This window comes from Pezoporus flaviventris, unplaced genomic scaffold (genome assembly GCF_033815535.1).
Source record: "Pezoporus flaviventris isolate CSIRO_AGI_PZ_B2104156 unplaced genomic scaffold, CSIRO_AGI_Pfla_v1 ptg000145l, whole genome shotgun sequence".
In the NCBI taxonomy this organism is placed as follows: Eukaryota; Metazoa; Chordata; class Aves; order Psittaciformes; family Psittacidae; genus Pezoporus; species Pezoporus flaviventris.
In genome coordinates, this window is record NW_026892693.1 from 434,445 (window position 1) to 450,385 (window position 15,941).

Genomic DNA, 15,941 nt, shown 5'->3' on the forward strand with positions numbered 1-15,941 from the left:
GAGTCATCCTTGCCCCTCAAAAGCAATTTTATTTGAGCAAAGCCTCCTCAGGATGAAAACCCCACTGATTTTGTCCATATTTAACCCAGAGCTCACCACTGCAAGCAGATAAAGGCGACAGCTTTTGAATCCTGCCACTCTGTAGCTGCTCATTGCTCACCATCATCCTCTTTGCTATGTGATTTCAAAGAGTTCATTGCAACAAGCAAGTGTTACAGATGGCAGCCCTTGGTGCTAAAGGAGCAGACCAAGTTATGAGGCTTTTCCAGGTTTATCTTGGACTGCATCCAAGCAAGAGGGCCTGAAAGTGAAAACCTGGATAAAGATCTGAGTCATTAAACGCAGAGTTCCCAGAAGAGAAGGTGGCCAAAAAAAGGAAGACCCCACAGGAGGGACACAAGTGGAAGTGACCCGAGAGGGTCAAGCAAAGCCTCTAAAGCAGAGTGACAAAGGTGGTGTGAGGAAAAAAGTGTTATTTTCCCTTTTGCTCTGCACTACAAAGACAAAAGATGCTAAGTGAGAATGGCCTGGGAGCTGGAGAGGCAATGCTGATGTGGCCATCTCTAAGACCAGCAGGCTCACAGACAAGGGTAACCCTGAGGCTGTACTACATCAATGGTACTGGTATTTTGACTCCTGCCATCAGTAACCTTTCCTGCCAAGGTCTGTCACAGCCTTACCCTGAACTTTTAGCCTGTGTTTTCAGAGCATCCTTTACTCAGCATCAACTGCAGTTTTGTCTGTAGAAAGCCTGAGCTCTGCACTAACAGAAAGGCTCAATTTCAGGCCAGGATCTCTCTCAGTCTCTTCTTTGACTGGGAAGAAAGTAAATCCCTTCTCTCCCAAGCACTCCTGGCAGGGAATGACCTATATTCTTTCATCTCTGATAAACTCCTGGAGTGCCAGATTACTTTCTTTCATTTTTCACTTTTGCCTACAAAAGCAAGTTAAATCACCATTAAGAACAGGGCTTCAGGTGCCTATTGTGCAGGTTTCCACACCAACTGTGCCTTTTGAAGAGCAAATGGACTGGCAGTAACCTCTGTGACATTACAACTGCAGCAGCCTTCAAGTACTGACCCCATAAAGCTTAGCAGATCTCCTATAAGCACACATGAAATGCAGCCTCAAAGTAAAACCACTTATTAACCCAAAGGGGCAGCAACACCCTCTCTGCTCTACTCCCATGAGACCCCACTTGGAGCCCTGTGTGAAGTTCTGCTGTCCTCAACATAAGAAGGCCATGGAGCTGCTGGAGCAAGTCCAGAGGAGGCCACGAGGATGCTCAGGGGCTGGAGCAGCTCCTGTATGGAGCCAGGCTGAGAACATTGGGGCTGTTGAGCCTGGAGAAGAGAAGGCTGTGTGGAGACCTCAGAGCAGCTTCCAGTGTCTGAAGGGGGCTACAAGGATGCTGGAAAGGGACTCTTCATTAGGGACTGGAGTAATAGGACAAGGGGTGATGGGTTCCAACTGAAACAAGAGAAGTTCAGGTTAGATATAAGGAAGCAGCTCTTCCCTGTGAGGGTGCTGAAGCGCTGGCACAGGGTGCCCAGAGGAGCAGTGTTCAAGGCCAGGTTGGACACAGGGGCTTGGAGCAACCTGCTCTAGTGTGAGGTGTCCCTGCTCATGGCAGGGAGTTGGAACTGGATGACCTTAATGTCCCTTCCAACCCAAACCCTTCTACGATTCTATGATTGCTTCCAAAGGATGAGATTTTGCTGGAGCATCTCATATTCTATTGTAGGATTGATTGTAGCCCTGACGATTTGCTTCAGGGGCTGCAGACTTCACTCTTCACTCCAGACCCACATTCATGTCTCAACCACTATGTCCACCCCACAGAACTATTTTCCAGCCCAGAGGATGATGATGATTCTGTATTGGAACATTTTTTTCCATGAAGACTGGGAGAGACAGCAACGGATTCATTTCTCATCCATTACACATGCATTCATTCCACACGCTGTCATGCCAGGACACACAAAGTCAGAGCTTGTTTCTGTGAAGAAAAGAGCCTGGGAATTGCCCAAGCTGAATGCAAAATGGGAACTCAATAGCACAAAGAATTTGAAGATTGTGGTATCTGCTCTTATCCTGAACTAAAGAAAAACATCTAAAGTAGAAACAGTCACTGCAGAATGAGAAGCTTGTTTAAAACAGCTCGATACAGGGAAATATTTCACATTCCTGAATAAAATAGAGCTGTTCAGAAACCAGGACATTCAGAGCTCTGGAGCCTGGCTGCAGCATCCCTGGGACACGGACACACCTCTGGGTACCTGAGTAAGGTGACCTGGCTGTGCTCCCAGGGGGGAATGGAAGGTGCTTGTGCTATGGTAGCAGGGGAGGTGCAGCAAAGAACCCCCAAGGAAATGCTGCTGTTGGAGCTGCCCTGACACAAAAGCTCATTTTGTTTCCCTTTTCCAGATGGCTTTTCCTCAGCAGCTCCAGCAGATGAGCTGTGAGCGCTGCCAGGCCTGGCCTCTGACTCCTCAGTGGGGCAGCAGGCTGGGAACATGGTGGCATTGCATCCAGTGCTGCTGGGAGGATCCATGTGCCAGGACACACTGCTGGATTTCTGCACGAGGGTTATAACAACTCCTGCAGCCATCCACACTTTGGGAATGCACCCTGTGGGTAACTCCACAGCACTTCCTCACACACTCTTTTAATCTAATTCATACTGGTTGCCATCTGTGATGAACAAATGTTCAGGTAGCCTTCACCTGACTCCGTTATACAGCTCTTCATCTTATTCCATCTTCCTTTTTGAGGTTAAAATCCCAATCCCATTTCTCTTCAAAGTCCACATCCCCTCCAATATGCTCCTTTCTCTGCTGCACCTTTGAGGAGACCCAACCCCAGGCTATATTTAGTGAGGACATCACTGATGTGGTTGGTCCCTTGGTGGTTTCCCTGTCATTTGCTATGCCCTTCTACTGATGCTAAATGTTCTTGTGATATTTTGGCCACTGCTGTGCACTGATGTCTTTGACAAAGTGTCCTTGATAACTCCAAGCTCTTCTCCTGAGAGGCTGGAACTAAGTCAGAGCCAGGGTACATGTGCATTCATCACTTGGTCTTTCTTTACAACTACCTCTGATAACAACACCCTGGTTCTGTCTGGTCTTCCAGGAGTTCCCAAATACTCCTAATTCTGACCCATTTAAATATTAGGAGTCTTAATCAGCAAAGTTTTCCCTGTTCCTGCTCACATCTCCAGCAGGTCCTCAGGAATCCTGTTGAACACAACCCCAAGATATAAACCTGCTCCTACTGCTTCCAGGAGAAATGGGCTGCTAACTTCTGGGGAAGCAATAGCAAGCCCCTTACCCTTCCCTGCTGCACAAGAAGGGAAAATCCCAACTGTAGCACATGAAAACTTCAAACCAACGATCTCCATGTGAATCTAGGGATTAAGTAGTGGGGTTTGACTGTTAGGAAATCCAGAAGTAGTCTCTAGCTGCTTGACAGGTTTACATTTTCCTGTTTTCAGAGAGGTCTCTCTCCTCCTCAAGTGTATGAGACTGATGCAAACACCAGGAGAAACTGCCTGAGCAAACTGAAACGGATCACAAAGTCAAATGTTGAGCCCAAACATAGTGAAAACAGGTATTTCTTCCACTGCTGTCTTCACTTATACATTATTATCCCAGTTCACTGCAACAGTGAGGTACAGATCAACTACAGGAGAAGAGTTTAGCACTGACATTGCTTTTCAGTGCTGGCTTTACCTTCAGAGTTCTCTAATACTCAAAACCAGAGGGTTAAGACTAGTCATTTTGATAGCCGCCCTACTCAGTGTTGTTACATCTGCATTTGTTGTTACATCAGCTCCTGCATGGAATACCAGGTCCCCCCTGCAGAAATGCAAGGGCTCCTTCTGGCTACTTGGGCTGTAAGGACAGAAAAGGAATCAGCATGCAGCAAAGCTCCAAGCCTGGTGATCCTGATGCTTCTTGGAAGGGATTCCCAGTCCCTGCATGTACACAAGGCTCCCTGGACTCCTAGTGCCTCTACATCTCACTGTAATGAGACACACTTCATGCAGGCAGGATGCTATCTCCTGCTTGGACAAGAGCTATTTGGTACCTACCGACTGAGAGTCTTTTGTCCTTGTGCAGCAAAGGAAAACCTTGAGTCTGCGTGTCCAGCTGCTGGCTTGTCCTTCTTCCAGGCGGTGTCTGTGAATGAAGGGTAGAGTATGAGCATGAGGAGAGGCAGGAGAACATGTCTGCAAACACATAGTAAGATCCAAAGTCACCCAGTCTACACTATCACTGCTACAACACGTGCTAAACCATGTTGTTCTATGAATCCTGGTCTAGCAGAGGCAAGGAGAGCACATAAAGATTAACAATTCATCTCATTTTATAGGCTAAGGAAGTTGGGCTTGTTCAGCCTGGAGAAGAGAAGCTGCATGGAGAGCTCAGAGCAGCTTCCAGTATCCCAAGGAGGCTACAAGGATGCTGGAGAGGGACTCTTCATCAGGGACTGGAGTGATAGGACAAGGGGTGATGGGTTCCAACTGAAACAGGGGAAGTGCAGGTTAGAGATAAGGCAGAAGCTCTTCCCTGTGAGGGTGCTGAGGCGCTGGCACAGGGTGCCCAGAGAAGCTGTGGCTGCCCCATCCCTGGCAGTGCTCAAGGCCAGGTTGGACACAGGGGCTTGGGGCAAGCTGCTCCAGTGGAAGGTGTCCCTGCCCATGGCAGGGGGATTGGAACTGGATGAGTCCTTTCCAACACAAAACAGTCTATGATGGGAAGGTCAAAAAATCTGTCCTCTGTATTTATATACATGGTGTCCCACTCGAATGAGAAGGGCATAATGAAGCTCCTGCTGTTCTATACATCTGCTGGAGCAAGATGGTCAAGAGCACCCGGTGCTGTGGATGGAAGGAGGATCCACTGGCAACCTGGCAGCTGCATCACGTGCCAGCACATCCCACCACTCAGGAGGAAAACTCTACCTCAGTGCAAGGGGGTGCACAGGATACAAAAGACTGTGGGCACATAGTATGAGAGGAGCTGGGGAGTTTTTCTCCCCAGTAAATTGCTTATTTGGGAAAAATGTATTTATAAAACATAACACAGGCTCAGCACTGAAGAAATTTACACTCTATTCAAGTACAGTGCTTAGCTTTCAGGAGAAAGAAAAGTTAAGTTAGCTCAAGGGCCTCTTTCCATTTAGACAAGGCTAAAACAGGCTGAATAGAGCAGGTTTAGCTCAACCCACATTTGGTTTCTGTGACATTTCAATTCCAGCTTCAAAACGAGCTAATTGGACACCCCTGTTTCAATGAAGCAGAGTGGAGTTGCCTCCACTGTTGTCAGCTTGTCCCAGTTCCTACACTCTGAGGGGTGACAGTCCCTTCTTGTTGACTGGAATACCTGCTAACAGCCCTGAGCTTAGTGGTGTTGAAGTGGGTGTCTGTGCCAGAGTGCAATGCTATCAACAAAGGCCACAGCTCCCCTGAAGCAGGGTCTTTAACGTGGACACAGACTAAGCCAAAACAGGTCAGAGCAATCAAGAGAAAAGACCACTTCTGTATTCCTGGCAGGCTCTCACATGAGCAAAAGCCCAAAGCACAGGAAGTGGGTTGTACCTGGAAGAAAGAGATGCTGATAAAGGAGTATTTGCCTGCATAGGAGGAGCTGATCCCACAGGGCAATCCATCAACCCAGAGCTGAGCATTTGAAAACAACTATGATACAATAACTATCATAAAATCCCAACCTGGTTTGTGTTGGAAGGGAGCTTAAAGCTGGACAGGATGGACACATCTTAACAGCCTTCCTTCACTCATGGCATTGCAGTGGTGGAAGGACAGCGGTGGCCTGGGTTGGACACAGCAAGGACTCAGCAAGTACCAAAGTATCAGCCAAGAACGTTATGGAATGGGTTGGGTTGGAAGGGACCTTAAAGCTCATCCAGCTCCAACCCCAACACCTTCCACTAGAGCAGCTTGCTCCAAGCCCCTGTGTCCAGCCTGCCCTTGAACACTGCCAGGGATGGGGCAGCCACAGCTTCTCTGGGCACCCTGTGCCAGCGCCTCAGCACCCTCACAGGGAAGAGCTTCTGTCTCAGAGCTCATCTCAGTCTCCTCAACCTCGGGCAGGTTCAAGCCATTCCCCTTGGCCTGTCCCTACATCCCTTGTCCCAAGCCCCTCTCCAGGTTTCCTGCAGCCCCTTCAGGCACTGGAGCTGCTCTCAGGTCTCCCCTTCAGGAGCCTTCTCTTGTCCAGGCTGACTCAGCCCAGCTCTCTCAGCTTGGCTCCAGAGCAGAGCTGCTCCAGCCCCTGGGAATGTTCAACTATCCACAACGTCCAAGGAAGACTCTAGAAGAGGAACAGGAATACGATCATCCCAAGGCAGAGCTGGCAGTACTGTGCTCCACCAAATGCCAAAGTACTTGGGCAGCAATGCAAAGAACTTCACAACTTCACCGCGGGGGCTGAACAAGCCAAGTGTGCTCTGAGCTATTTTCACTCCAACTTTTCCCAAATTCTTTCTTCCTAACACTGAACTTCCACATGTTTAGTGGGCTCTGAAGCAAGCAAAGCCTCAGCACAATCAGCTGAGCCTTTTGTTTTGTTGCTTTATTTTCTTAGCTCTGCAAGAACAGAAGTGCCCACACACATCACGATGCCACTGGTGAAGGAAAACCTCTGTGTAAGAGTCCAACACCTACATCAAAGCACCACCAAAGGGAAGGCAGAAGTTAGATATCTCCCTAATGTAATAAATCACGCTTATTCATGAGTCAAGACAGAGGAAATACAGCTCAGGATAAACATAATGCAAAGGTCAAGTTCCTGCTGTACAGCAGAGGCACGTACTGATGCAACCTAAGGGGTTTCAGTAGCAGTTCCTGGCCCTCAACCTCTTTTCTGGATCATGATCCACAAACAGGCAGAGAATTTCACAATGTGCTCTTTGGGAACAATTGCTTTAGTAGTACCATCTTCTGTTTGCCTTTCACATCAGAGCCCCCAGCGTTTTGCTTGTTCACATCTGTTCACGCTCCCCTTGCAGAGTGGGAAGCTGCAAACAGCAGGCACAAGCTGTCCAAAACTGGTACAGGCCTGGAGGGAAAACCTGGCCACGGCCCAAGGGATAAATACCTTCACCTACAGAACATAGAATCAACCAGGTTGGAAATGACCTTGAAGAACACCAAGTCCAACCGTTCCCCAGCCCTGCCAAGGCCACCACTAGCCCATGGCACAGAGGCCTCGTCTCCACGGTGTGTGAGCACTTGCAGGGCCGGTGCCTGCAGCCCTGCCCTGGGCAGCCTGTTCCAATGCCTGAGCACCCTCTGGGGCAGGAATTGTTCCTCAGCTCCATCTAAACCTGCCCTGGGGCAGCTTGAGGCCGTTTCCTCTTGTCCCATCCCTTGTTCCTTGGGAGCAGAGCCCAGCCCCTCCTGGCTCCATCCTCCTCTCAGGCACTTGGAGGCAGCCATCAGGTCCCCCCTGAGCCTTCTCTTCTCCACACTGAACCCCCCAGGTCCCTCAGCCCTTCCCCATCACACCTGGGCTCCAGGCCCTGCACCAGCTCCGTTGCCCTTCTCTGTCCCCACTCCAGCACCTCAAGGTCTCTCTTGCAGTGAGCGGGCCAAAAAACCTTTGCCATCATTGGCACTCAGTTTCCCTTTGGAAAAATAACACCCTGAGCCACACAGCTTTGATGGAGTGTGGGGTACTAGATCCATAGTATCATCAAAGCTTCTTATCCCAGTCCCCCTGGGAACGTCCTGATCATACTGCAGCAGTCACACACATTAGGCTAACAGGGAACCAACTCCAAATAACCAAGTCTAGTGTCACGTAGTGGAGAGGTCAGGAAGAATGTCTTGCATTCCACAATGAAATCCAGGCTCCTTCAAACAAAACTTGCTTGCACAGTCCTTGGAAAAGGCTTTTTCTCCCTCAAAAAGACAACTTGAAGGATCCCATTTCAAGCCAGCGGAAGAGCGCATATTCAAAATGCCCTCTTGGATATACATCCCTCACGAGAAATGCAAGACTTGCAGAGTATTCTTTCAAAGCCTCAGTTTCTAGTGTTCAAAACCCAGTGCCCTCGAGTCCTACAAAGCCACATTCCTTGCTGACAGTTGCATATGTCAAGAGTGCATAAGAAAAACAAAGGCTGTTTGTGTTGTCCCCCTTCTGAAAAATGCTTTGCTTGGTGAAATAAAGCTTTCCTATCCCCATCTGGGCAGCTCCAAGATGTAATCAATTCTTAATTAAAAGATCTGCCTGCCAACATAAAAGAAATTGCTTCTTGGCCACAAGCATAGACAAGAAACCTCAGGGCAAGAGGTTGTATTCTGAAGGCAATACTGAAGGATGAAAGGGGCTTTGGAAGAAGATGCTCTCTCAATCTAAGCAGTATCTAAGCACTGCCTCACTGCTCCCAGGCAAAAGGCTTCTAGGATGGACAAAAGAAGCTGTTGTGGTCAGCATTGGCTCAAGAGGCCCCTAAGGCTTCACAGATGCAGTGACTAACACACAATGCAGGCAGCTACCGCATCACTTAGCCTCCTTTGGATGCAGATGCCCACACACAGCACCTGACAGTCTGAGCTGCATTTTTCCCTCACCAAAGGGAAGCAATGCCTGAAGCTGGATGCTTCCCTGAAGGAGGGATGTTAAGCATGGAGAAAAGCAGGATATCCTTCCGGGAATGCTGCTTTACCTCAAGTTGTACGTCCTCAGGTTGCGCTGTCTCCGCTTCGTGGCACGTAGCTTGACAAAGGTCCGGCCCGTGGGGTCGAAGACGCACAGGACAGTGATGCAGACACTCAGGATGACAACCCAGTTGCACACCACCATTCCTGCAAGGAAAGAAGAGGAATCAGGTGCTCTGCCCCCAAGTCATGGCAGCAACACTTCCTGCTGTTCATCACACATATCAGACCCATCTCTCCATTGCTGCAGGGCAGAGAAAGTCACACCAGTGTCACCCCAGCTGCAGCAAGAGAAATCCTCTATAAAAGCTTCCAAGTTTCCAGCTGGTTTAGGATATTGCCCATGTAAAAGACCATTAAGTACTCACTGAGTAGCTAGAGGGACTGCAACACTAGTATCACCCCTGCCAAGGGACTGCCTGAGACTGAAAAGGAGTTCCAGGAAACCACCAAAGCTATTTGGAACTGAAGAAGGAGAACCAGGCCTTCCAGACTCCCCAGCCAGACCCTTCCATGGGAACATGGATTCTTGCCTCAGCACAGACAGCGCAAACAACTGAATAGAACAACTGTTCTGAGCACTAATGTCTCAGGAAAACAAGCACCACATTTACAGCCACAATCCACTTCCAACAGTCAATCCCCAGATGCAGAAATGAATTAGCTCTCTGAGGCGAGAGGATGTCTGCTCATCCACAGGGATGCACCCAAACCACATTCCAAATACATACCCAAAGTGACACTCTTTGCTGTGATATCATTGCAGGAAGTGTAGTACTGCGTTAGCCAAACGATGCCCACGATAGCATACACAAACTCAATCAGCAGGATAGCTGCAACAAAAGGAACACAATAGAGAGTAGCAGCATCTCCCTAAGGATTAACCACTGCTTCTCCAAAGCTTCTGGAGAGGAAACACAAAGAGTGGCTCTTTAGCAGGATGGCTTCACAGAATTAGTGACTGCAGGATTGGGCCCCACGCTTTGGAAGGTGATATTCCAAAGGTATGAACCAAAAGTGTGATATGGCCTTAAAACTATTGAATGATACAAGGACCACAGGAGTAGAGAGTAATCACCGCGTAGCAGCACCCAGGACTTAACCACCTTGGCCAGCTGGTCTGATTCAAAGATGGGAAATACATAGTAGTGAGTATCCTGGATTAATTCTGCTTACTACACTTAGTAAATGTTCCCAGCACCTCTGCCCTTTGCAGCCTTTCCAGTAACAGTTCCCAGGACACAACCCTTAAGGAGTCATTTACTAGCTCCTCAGTTCTGCATGTTACCCTCTGAGCAACCTGGCCTAGTGGAAGGTGCCCCTGCCCATGCAGGGGGTTGGAACTGGATAAGCTTTAAGGTCCCTTCCAATTCAAACCAGTCTATGAATAAACAGGGAACTGCGGATTCAGGATGGTTCCCTGGAACAAAAAAGTTGGGAAACACTACTCTGAAGTGCCCATCCCCACACTTTCTCTCCACATTACAAGCCCAAAGTGCAGGTGAGCAACCAGATATGGACAGAGTAAATAGCTTGCTTAGTAATGCCTAGCAAGGCTTTGGTGGAGCTGGGACTAAACCCACATTCCAGCCTAGAGCTAACTAACCACCCACCCTCCTTATCTATGTGTTGGCTTGGTGTCTTTCCACAAGTGGCTTACTACAGGCTCTCACCAGCCTGGAAAAACCAGTTCAAAGAGACACAAAGACTTTACAACAGCAGTAGGCAAGGAACCAAAGCTGGACCTGGTTGCTGCTCAGCACGAACTGGGTGCTTAATCTTAGCTAAGGCTTTGCCTACCATGGCTTGTCTGCCCTCCGAGATGACCTGCTGCAGGACAGGAGCATGCATGAGACTTTCCTGGGGTCGTATTGGAGCTCTTTCCCAGATTCCTATGTAATAAACAGCACATGCTTCAACTGGGACAGTCACATGGACCTTGCCCACATGCTGGTCACACTCCCTAATCTATCATCAGAATTCATGAAGCCATTAAGAGTAAAAAGCCCCATGAAACAACCACAAACAAGACCCAAAATACAGTGTAAATACTGATCCACGTAGAGTTTAAGGCAGACAAGGAAGAAAAGTGGGTGTTTCTTGGGCAGGAAAACAGCTTTTTGGATCTTTCTCTATCTCCCTTGCCCCATTTAGTCTGGTTTTAACACAGTGTAACTCGGTGTCAGGCTCCACGTGCTTCCCTAGGGAGACTGCAGTGTGTCTGGGAAAGCAAAGAGAAGGATTTGTTTGCCCTTTGTGTTAATGACTTGCACTTAGCACTCAAAAGGTGGAAATGTCTCTCAGACAGAGCTTTCAAGCAAGGCTAGCCCTCTTTTAGTGACTTCTGCAGGGAAAGGATCCAGCAAAAACAGAGATGCAAAACCCTGAGGTGTTTTATTTGGAATGGGGTTGACTCTGCAGCTCCAAAAGGATTTGTTTCCTCTTAAAAATCTTCACACAGCACAGAAAAAATCTGCTCAAGTTTCTGTACCTGGAAGACAACAGAGCAGAGGAGGGAAACAAGCTAAAAGGGAAGCCTTGAGTAAGAGATCAAGGAACAATCTCTCTTTTCTGATCTACTTTTTGGTGGGTGAGAGAGACAGGAAACGTTTTTAGGAAGACAAATACACACTCAGAGAGAGGATGCAACCAGTGAGCAGGTGGTAAACCTATTTATCTCAATGTGCCTGGAGGGGGAGAATCTAAGGCACTGGATGGAGATGCATCTCCTGTGAGTCAAGAGGTCCAGTACGTCTCAAGGTAGGTGGCTGTAGATGTGTCTTCTATGACAGGCAAGGACATACGCATGCCTTGGGGTCAGACCCTGCATGATTTACACAGACCCATGCCTGCATCCTAGGAAAACATGTGGAAAAAAGATGGGGGAAGAGGTATAGATGCATCTCACTGTGGCAGATCTGCGCTGTGAGACAGAAGGGGAGCACATTTGGTTTGAGGGAAAGGATGTACCTGCATTGCAATGAGCATGGCAAGTTAAAAGGTTTGCTAGAAAGATATTTGGGGCATTGCATGAGAGTCTTACAGCAATGACAGGGTGCTGTCTATGTGATGTATTCAGATGCATAGCACATACAAGTGGCCATCTGGATGTCTTTCAGAAGCTGTGTGTTTGTCAGGGTGTGGGGAGAGAAGTCTTCTGCGCTAGCAGATGGCAGTGTGGAGGCTGAGTCATTAGGAGGCCTCAGGCCTCTGCCTCTTACCCAGTCTGACATAGAGCACATACTGCATGGAGTCCCGAGGCTCTGTGTACAGGATACTGCCTCTCATGCTGAGCCAGATGATTGCCACCTCTGCGATCATGCAGCTGAGCAGGATGCCCAAGTAGCCTCTGCCGTGGTCCACCAGGTTGAGCGAGCAGGCCTCGTTGGGGTTGTACACCAGCCCAAAGAGCACCACAGAGAGGATCACAAACCTGCCAGTCACAAACCAGCTTGTTACCAGCAGGAAGCTGAAGAAAGCTGCATGTAATAACCCACACCAAGCTCCTGAGGCTCCTCAGTCACCCACAGCTACTCTAATTTGGTCTGGAAACCTCCTCCCCACAAGCCATCCAGAGTCCAAACAATTTGACGACCTGTGTCAAGTCCCATTATCCCACTGGGATCTGCTACTCCAATTGTTTAACCTGAGCCCCTGGAAGAAACACAGCCCCAGACTCCAGTGTACAACCTTGGGTAGCGCAGGAGGATGAAAGCAGCTGGTCAGGCTCCCTTTTTGGAACTAGAGCTTAGAATAGAACTTATCCAAAGAAGCTGGGAATACGTTGGTGCCTATGAGAAACGCCCCAAACAAGCCTTCCAGCCGGGAAGAATGACCGCTGCAAGGAATAGGACAACAAAAAGAACTGATGGGAGACTTCTGCCCTTCTCACTTACCAGGTGGTGTGCAGGAGGAAGAGGAAGACTGCTGGCAAAACCAGGTCATCGCTGCCTACAGACCAGCGGCGGCGGAACACGACAATCCCTGGCATGGCTAGTGGGTCTGAGGGGTTTCAGCAGGCACAACACTCACCTCCTGGAAGAGAACAGAGCCAAAACATGCTACTGATCGTCCTCAAGAGAAACCCACACCAGCAGAAGGATGGCACCTGAGCCCCGTTTTCCACCAAAGATGGCAGAGGTTCTTCCTTCCAGCACCAGGGGGCATGGCACGCTCGGGAAGGAGATGCACAAGAGAGTGGAGTTGAAAGAGTGGGAAGCATTAGGTGAAGCCGGTGTGTAACTCACTGAACATAATCACCGCTCCCCCAGCTCCAGTTCATAAGATTACCTGGAATCCTGTTAGGGTTGTGTGTTGGGCAGCAGTCACCGTGGGGTGCTTTGGGCAGGTTATACTGGCCTCAGCTCTGAAGAAAGCCCTGTTCCCATGTTCTTCCAGAGGCACCCCTGCTGCCAGGCTCTTCTCTTGTTGTCCAACACTTCTCTTCCTCTCTCAGCAAGCCAAAATACCCATTAGCAGTTAGCAGCAGTGTCTGGGGAAGCTATTGACCTGCTCTCAACAGCAAGCACTTAGAGCTGAGGGAGCAAGCTCCTAGGAGATCTCTCGCTCCATCATCAGAAGCACCCTGCCAGCTCCACGTCTTTGTGCTCACACTGATGGGCACTAACAATTAAAAGGTCAGAGACTGAGGAGCTGGCTGTTCTTCCCCACATTTTGTTTGTGCTCCTATTTTTAAAGCTTCAGAAACCCTTTAAGAACAGCAACAGCAGTGGTGTAAGTCACGAGACTCCACAGGGCTCCCCAACCGCCTCCTCCCAGCACAGCTCTCCCACACCATTCCAGCTCTGCTGTACACACTCCAGTCTGCTCCAGTCCAAGTCCACTGCATCAGACTGCCTCAGTCCTTTCCTATGTTGTACAACATGCTTTCACCGTGACCCCTGTTTGGTTTCATCAGCCTTTGGTTTCTACGACTGTGTCTATGTGGTCTGCCCACAGCCAGCAGTGATCTCCTGGCTGCAGTGGTCAGTCCTGTCCCTCTTTGCTGTGCCCTAACCCCTGTCACACATCTTTAACTGTACCCTCCTGTGCTACCAGGAGGAGACCAGGGGACACTACACATTGGCCTGTGCCCCTCTGCCCCAAGACACCATCTCACCAGTATGAAGTTCTGCCAGGTTGGATGGGGCTTGGAGCAACCTGGTCTCGTGGAAGGTGTCCCTGCCCATGGCAGGGGGTTGGAACTGGATGATCTTCAGGTCCCTTCCAACCCAAACCATTCTGTGATTCCATGATTCTGCCAACTGATGCATCCCAGCTCAAAATCACAGCATTTCCCATATTCTAATCCCACCAACCTCCCAGTCTTCATGTTCATGCCCTACTGCTGGAGTGCCCCATTCCTGACCTGCAGTGACCACACTGATCCAAAGCTGCATCTCCAAATAAAAGCTCTTTGTACTGATCTGGCAACACGCTATTGTGCTCAGAGGCAAAACTCAAAGTGTTCCTATTTGTTACTTATAATATACTCAGGATTTCCAATAGCATTTCGGAGGGAACATCATCTGCCACACCTCATGCACAGGACAAAACCCAATCAAACCCGTATGTGACTTATCTCATTTAGTGCTCTGGGTAAAAGAGGGCAGGGGGGAGCAACACCATCACATTAAAACTCATCTGAACCTTCAAAGTAACACAAGTGTTGGGTTTGTGACAGACCACTAAGTATCACAGCGCTCACTGTTGCAGGAACAGTACTCAAACCTATTGCCTGGTCAGATGTGGTTACCCCATCACTTACCTGCTGTACAGATCACCTCAAACCAGAGGAGGGACCACTCTTGAACCACCACCCACGGCCACTGGCCTGAACCTTCCCCCCCCATTTCAGTCACTAAGTATTGAAAACCTCCACAAACCTTCCACGCTATCCAGGAGATTCCATGGGTAACAGGCTGACACACTCCCAGTGCATGGAGGGAATGCTCTATTCCACAAACAAAGCACATGTGAAATTCCATCACCAGTTGGATTCACGCTTCCTCAGCACATTACAATCAGAGCACTCAGTACACTGCAGCTTCAAACTGCTCACTCCTTTGGCCATCTGGTGACTTCTTCTAGCCCTGCCCTGACTAACCCACCCACATGAAGCATTTATACCTGGGATATCAGTATCCCTGGCCAGGATTTAGGGATGCACTTTCCATCATGCTCATTCACGCTGCCTCTGGCCACCACAGCTCAGACCTCGATTCCCATCATCCCTCAGCTTACGGCTGCATCCCACCAACGCGTTTCCCACTTTCCCAACAACTCTTCCACCTCTCCACGCACAAGTGGTTGTGCTCTCCCTGCTTTTCCCTGCCAGCTGAAGAGGCAGGGAATGGGCAAGAGCAGCAACCATCCAACACGAATTCCTTTACCCACAGCAACAGATGGGGCTGGAGCAGAGCAGCCTGTCACTCACTGAGGGACTGTCACTCCTGGCTCCGTGCTCATCATGCTCCCAGTGCACTGCAGAAAGAATCACAGCTCCCAAAGCCCATCTATTGAAAACCCAACCCATGAGGGATGGGGCCAGTTTGGAAAGAAGGGAAATGACAGAAGGCCTGAGAATAAAGCTCACAAAGGATAAAAAAAAAGCAAAGCTCTCGGTGTAAGGAACCCTGGCTTCATCCCAGCACATCCCAGGAGTTGCTTCAGATGATGAAGATGTGATTTAGCAGAAGAACCAGGAGGAAAGCACACAACAGCCCTGAGACCACTGACCCAAGTTTTGCAACAGCAAAACCCCCTTTGCACCATCCCTAAAATTGCTGGAAAAGAGTGGGAAAAATTCCCAGGACCTTGAAGCCTGAATCCCAGTACAAGCAGCACCGAGCTCCCAACACTGGAATGAGGGGAAGCACATGCAGGCACCAGCTTTGTGCACACCAAGTCCAAAGCCCTTGACCCTCAGCTCAAAGACCTACGGAAGCAGGAATCTTACCCAGCTGCTGCACATCCTTCTCTCCCATCAGGGTGCTGCAGGAACAGTGCATATCCACGGAGACAGGCATCACGAGTGAAGGAAGGAACAGCAAACTCTTCTTGCAGCCATTGAAAATCCCACTCGGCACAGGGAAGGGCGGCGTGGTGCCTGCCTGCTGACAGAGCTGGGCATCATCTTCAGAGCAACTCCCTCTTCCCAGGCAGGCAGGCAGCAACCTCAGCTCTTCCTCAGGGCTGCCAGGGGTCGTGACTCCCCCCTTCCACACCCCCGGCACCCTCTGGAAGGAAG

General features: G+C 49.4%; 1 protein-coding gene across 5 annotated transcripts in view; it reads right to left on the reverse strand.

Annotated features, from left to right (window-relative positions):
* DAGLA (diacylglycerol lipase alpha) overlaps positions 1-15,941 on the reverse strand; it is a 70,859-nt gene that overhangs the window by 22,241 nt on the left and 32,677 nt on the right. For 4 of the 5 annotated variants that reach the window (XR_009747731.1, XM_061479301.1, XM_061479302.1 and 1 more), the window contains exons 3-7: positions 12,589-12,727; positions 11,914-12,125; positions 9,424-9,525; positions 8,701-8,839; positions 4,097-4,184 (exon numbers count right to left, since the gene is read on the reverse strand). Coding sequence is in view for 4 of the 5 variants with exons in the window: in XM_061479301.1 (XP_061335285.1) it covers positions 4,097-4,184; positions 8,701-8,839; positions 9,424-9,525; positions 11,914-12,125; positions 12,589-12,683 (636 nt within the window). In the remaining variant the exon portion in view is untranslated. Of the gene's footprint in view, positions 1-4,096; positions 4,185-8,700; positions 8,840-9,423; positions 9,526-11,913; positions 12,126-12,588; positions 12,728-15,650; positions 15,805-15,941 lie in introns of all 5 variants that reach the window. The other variant, XM_061479304.1, reaches the window with a different exon arrangement.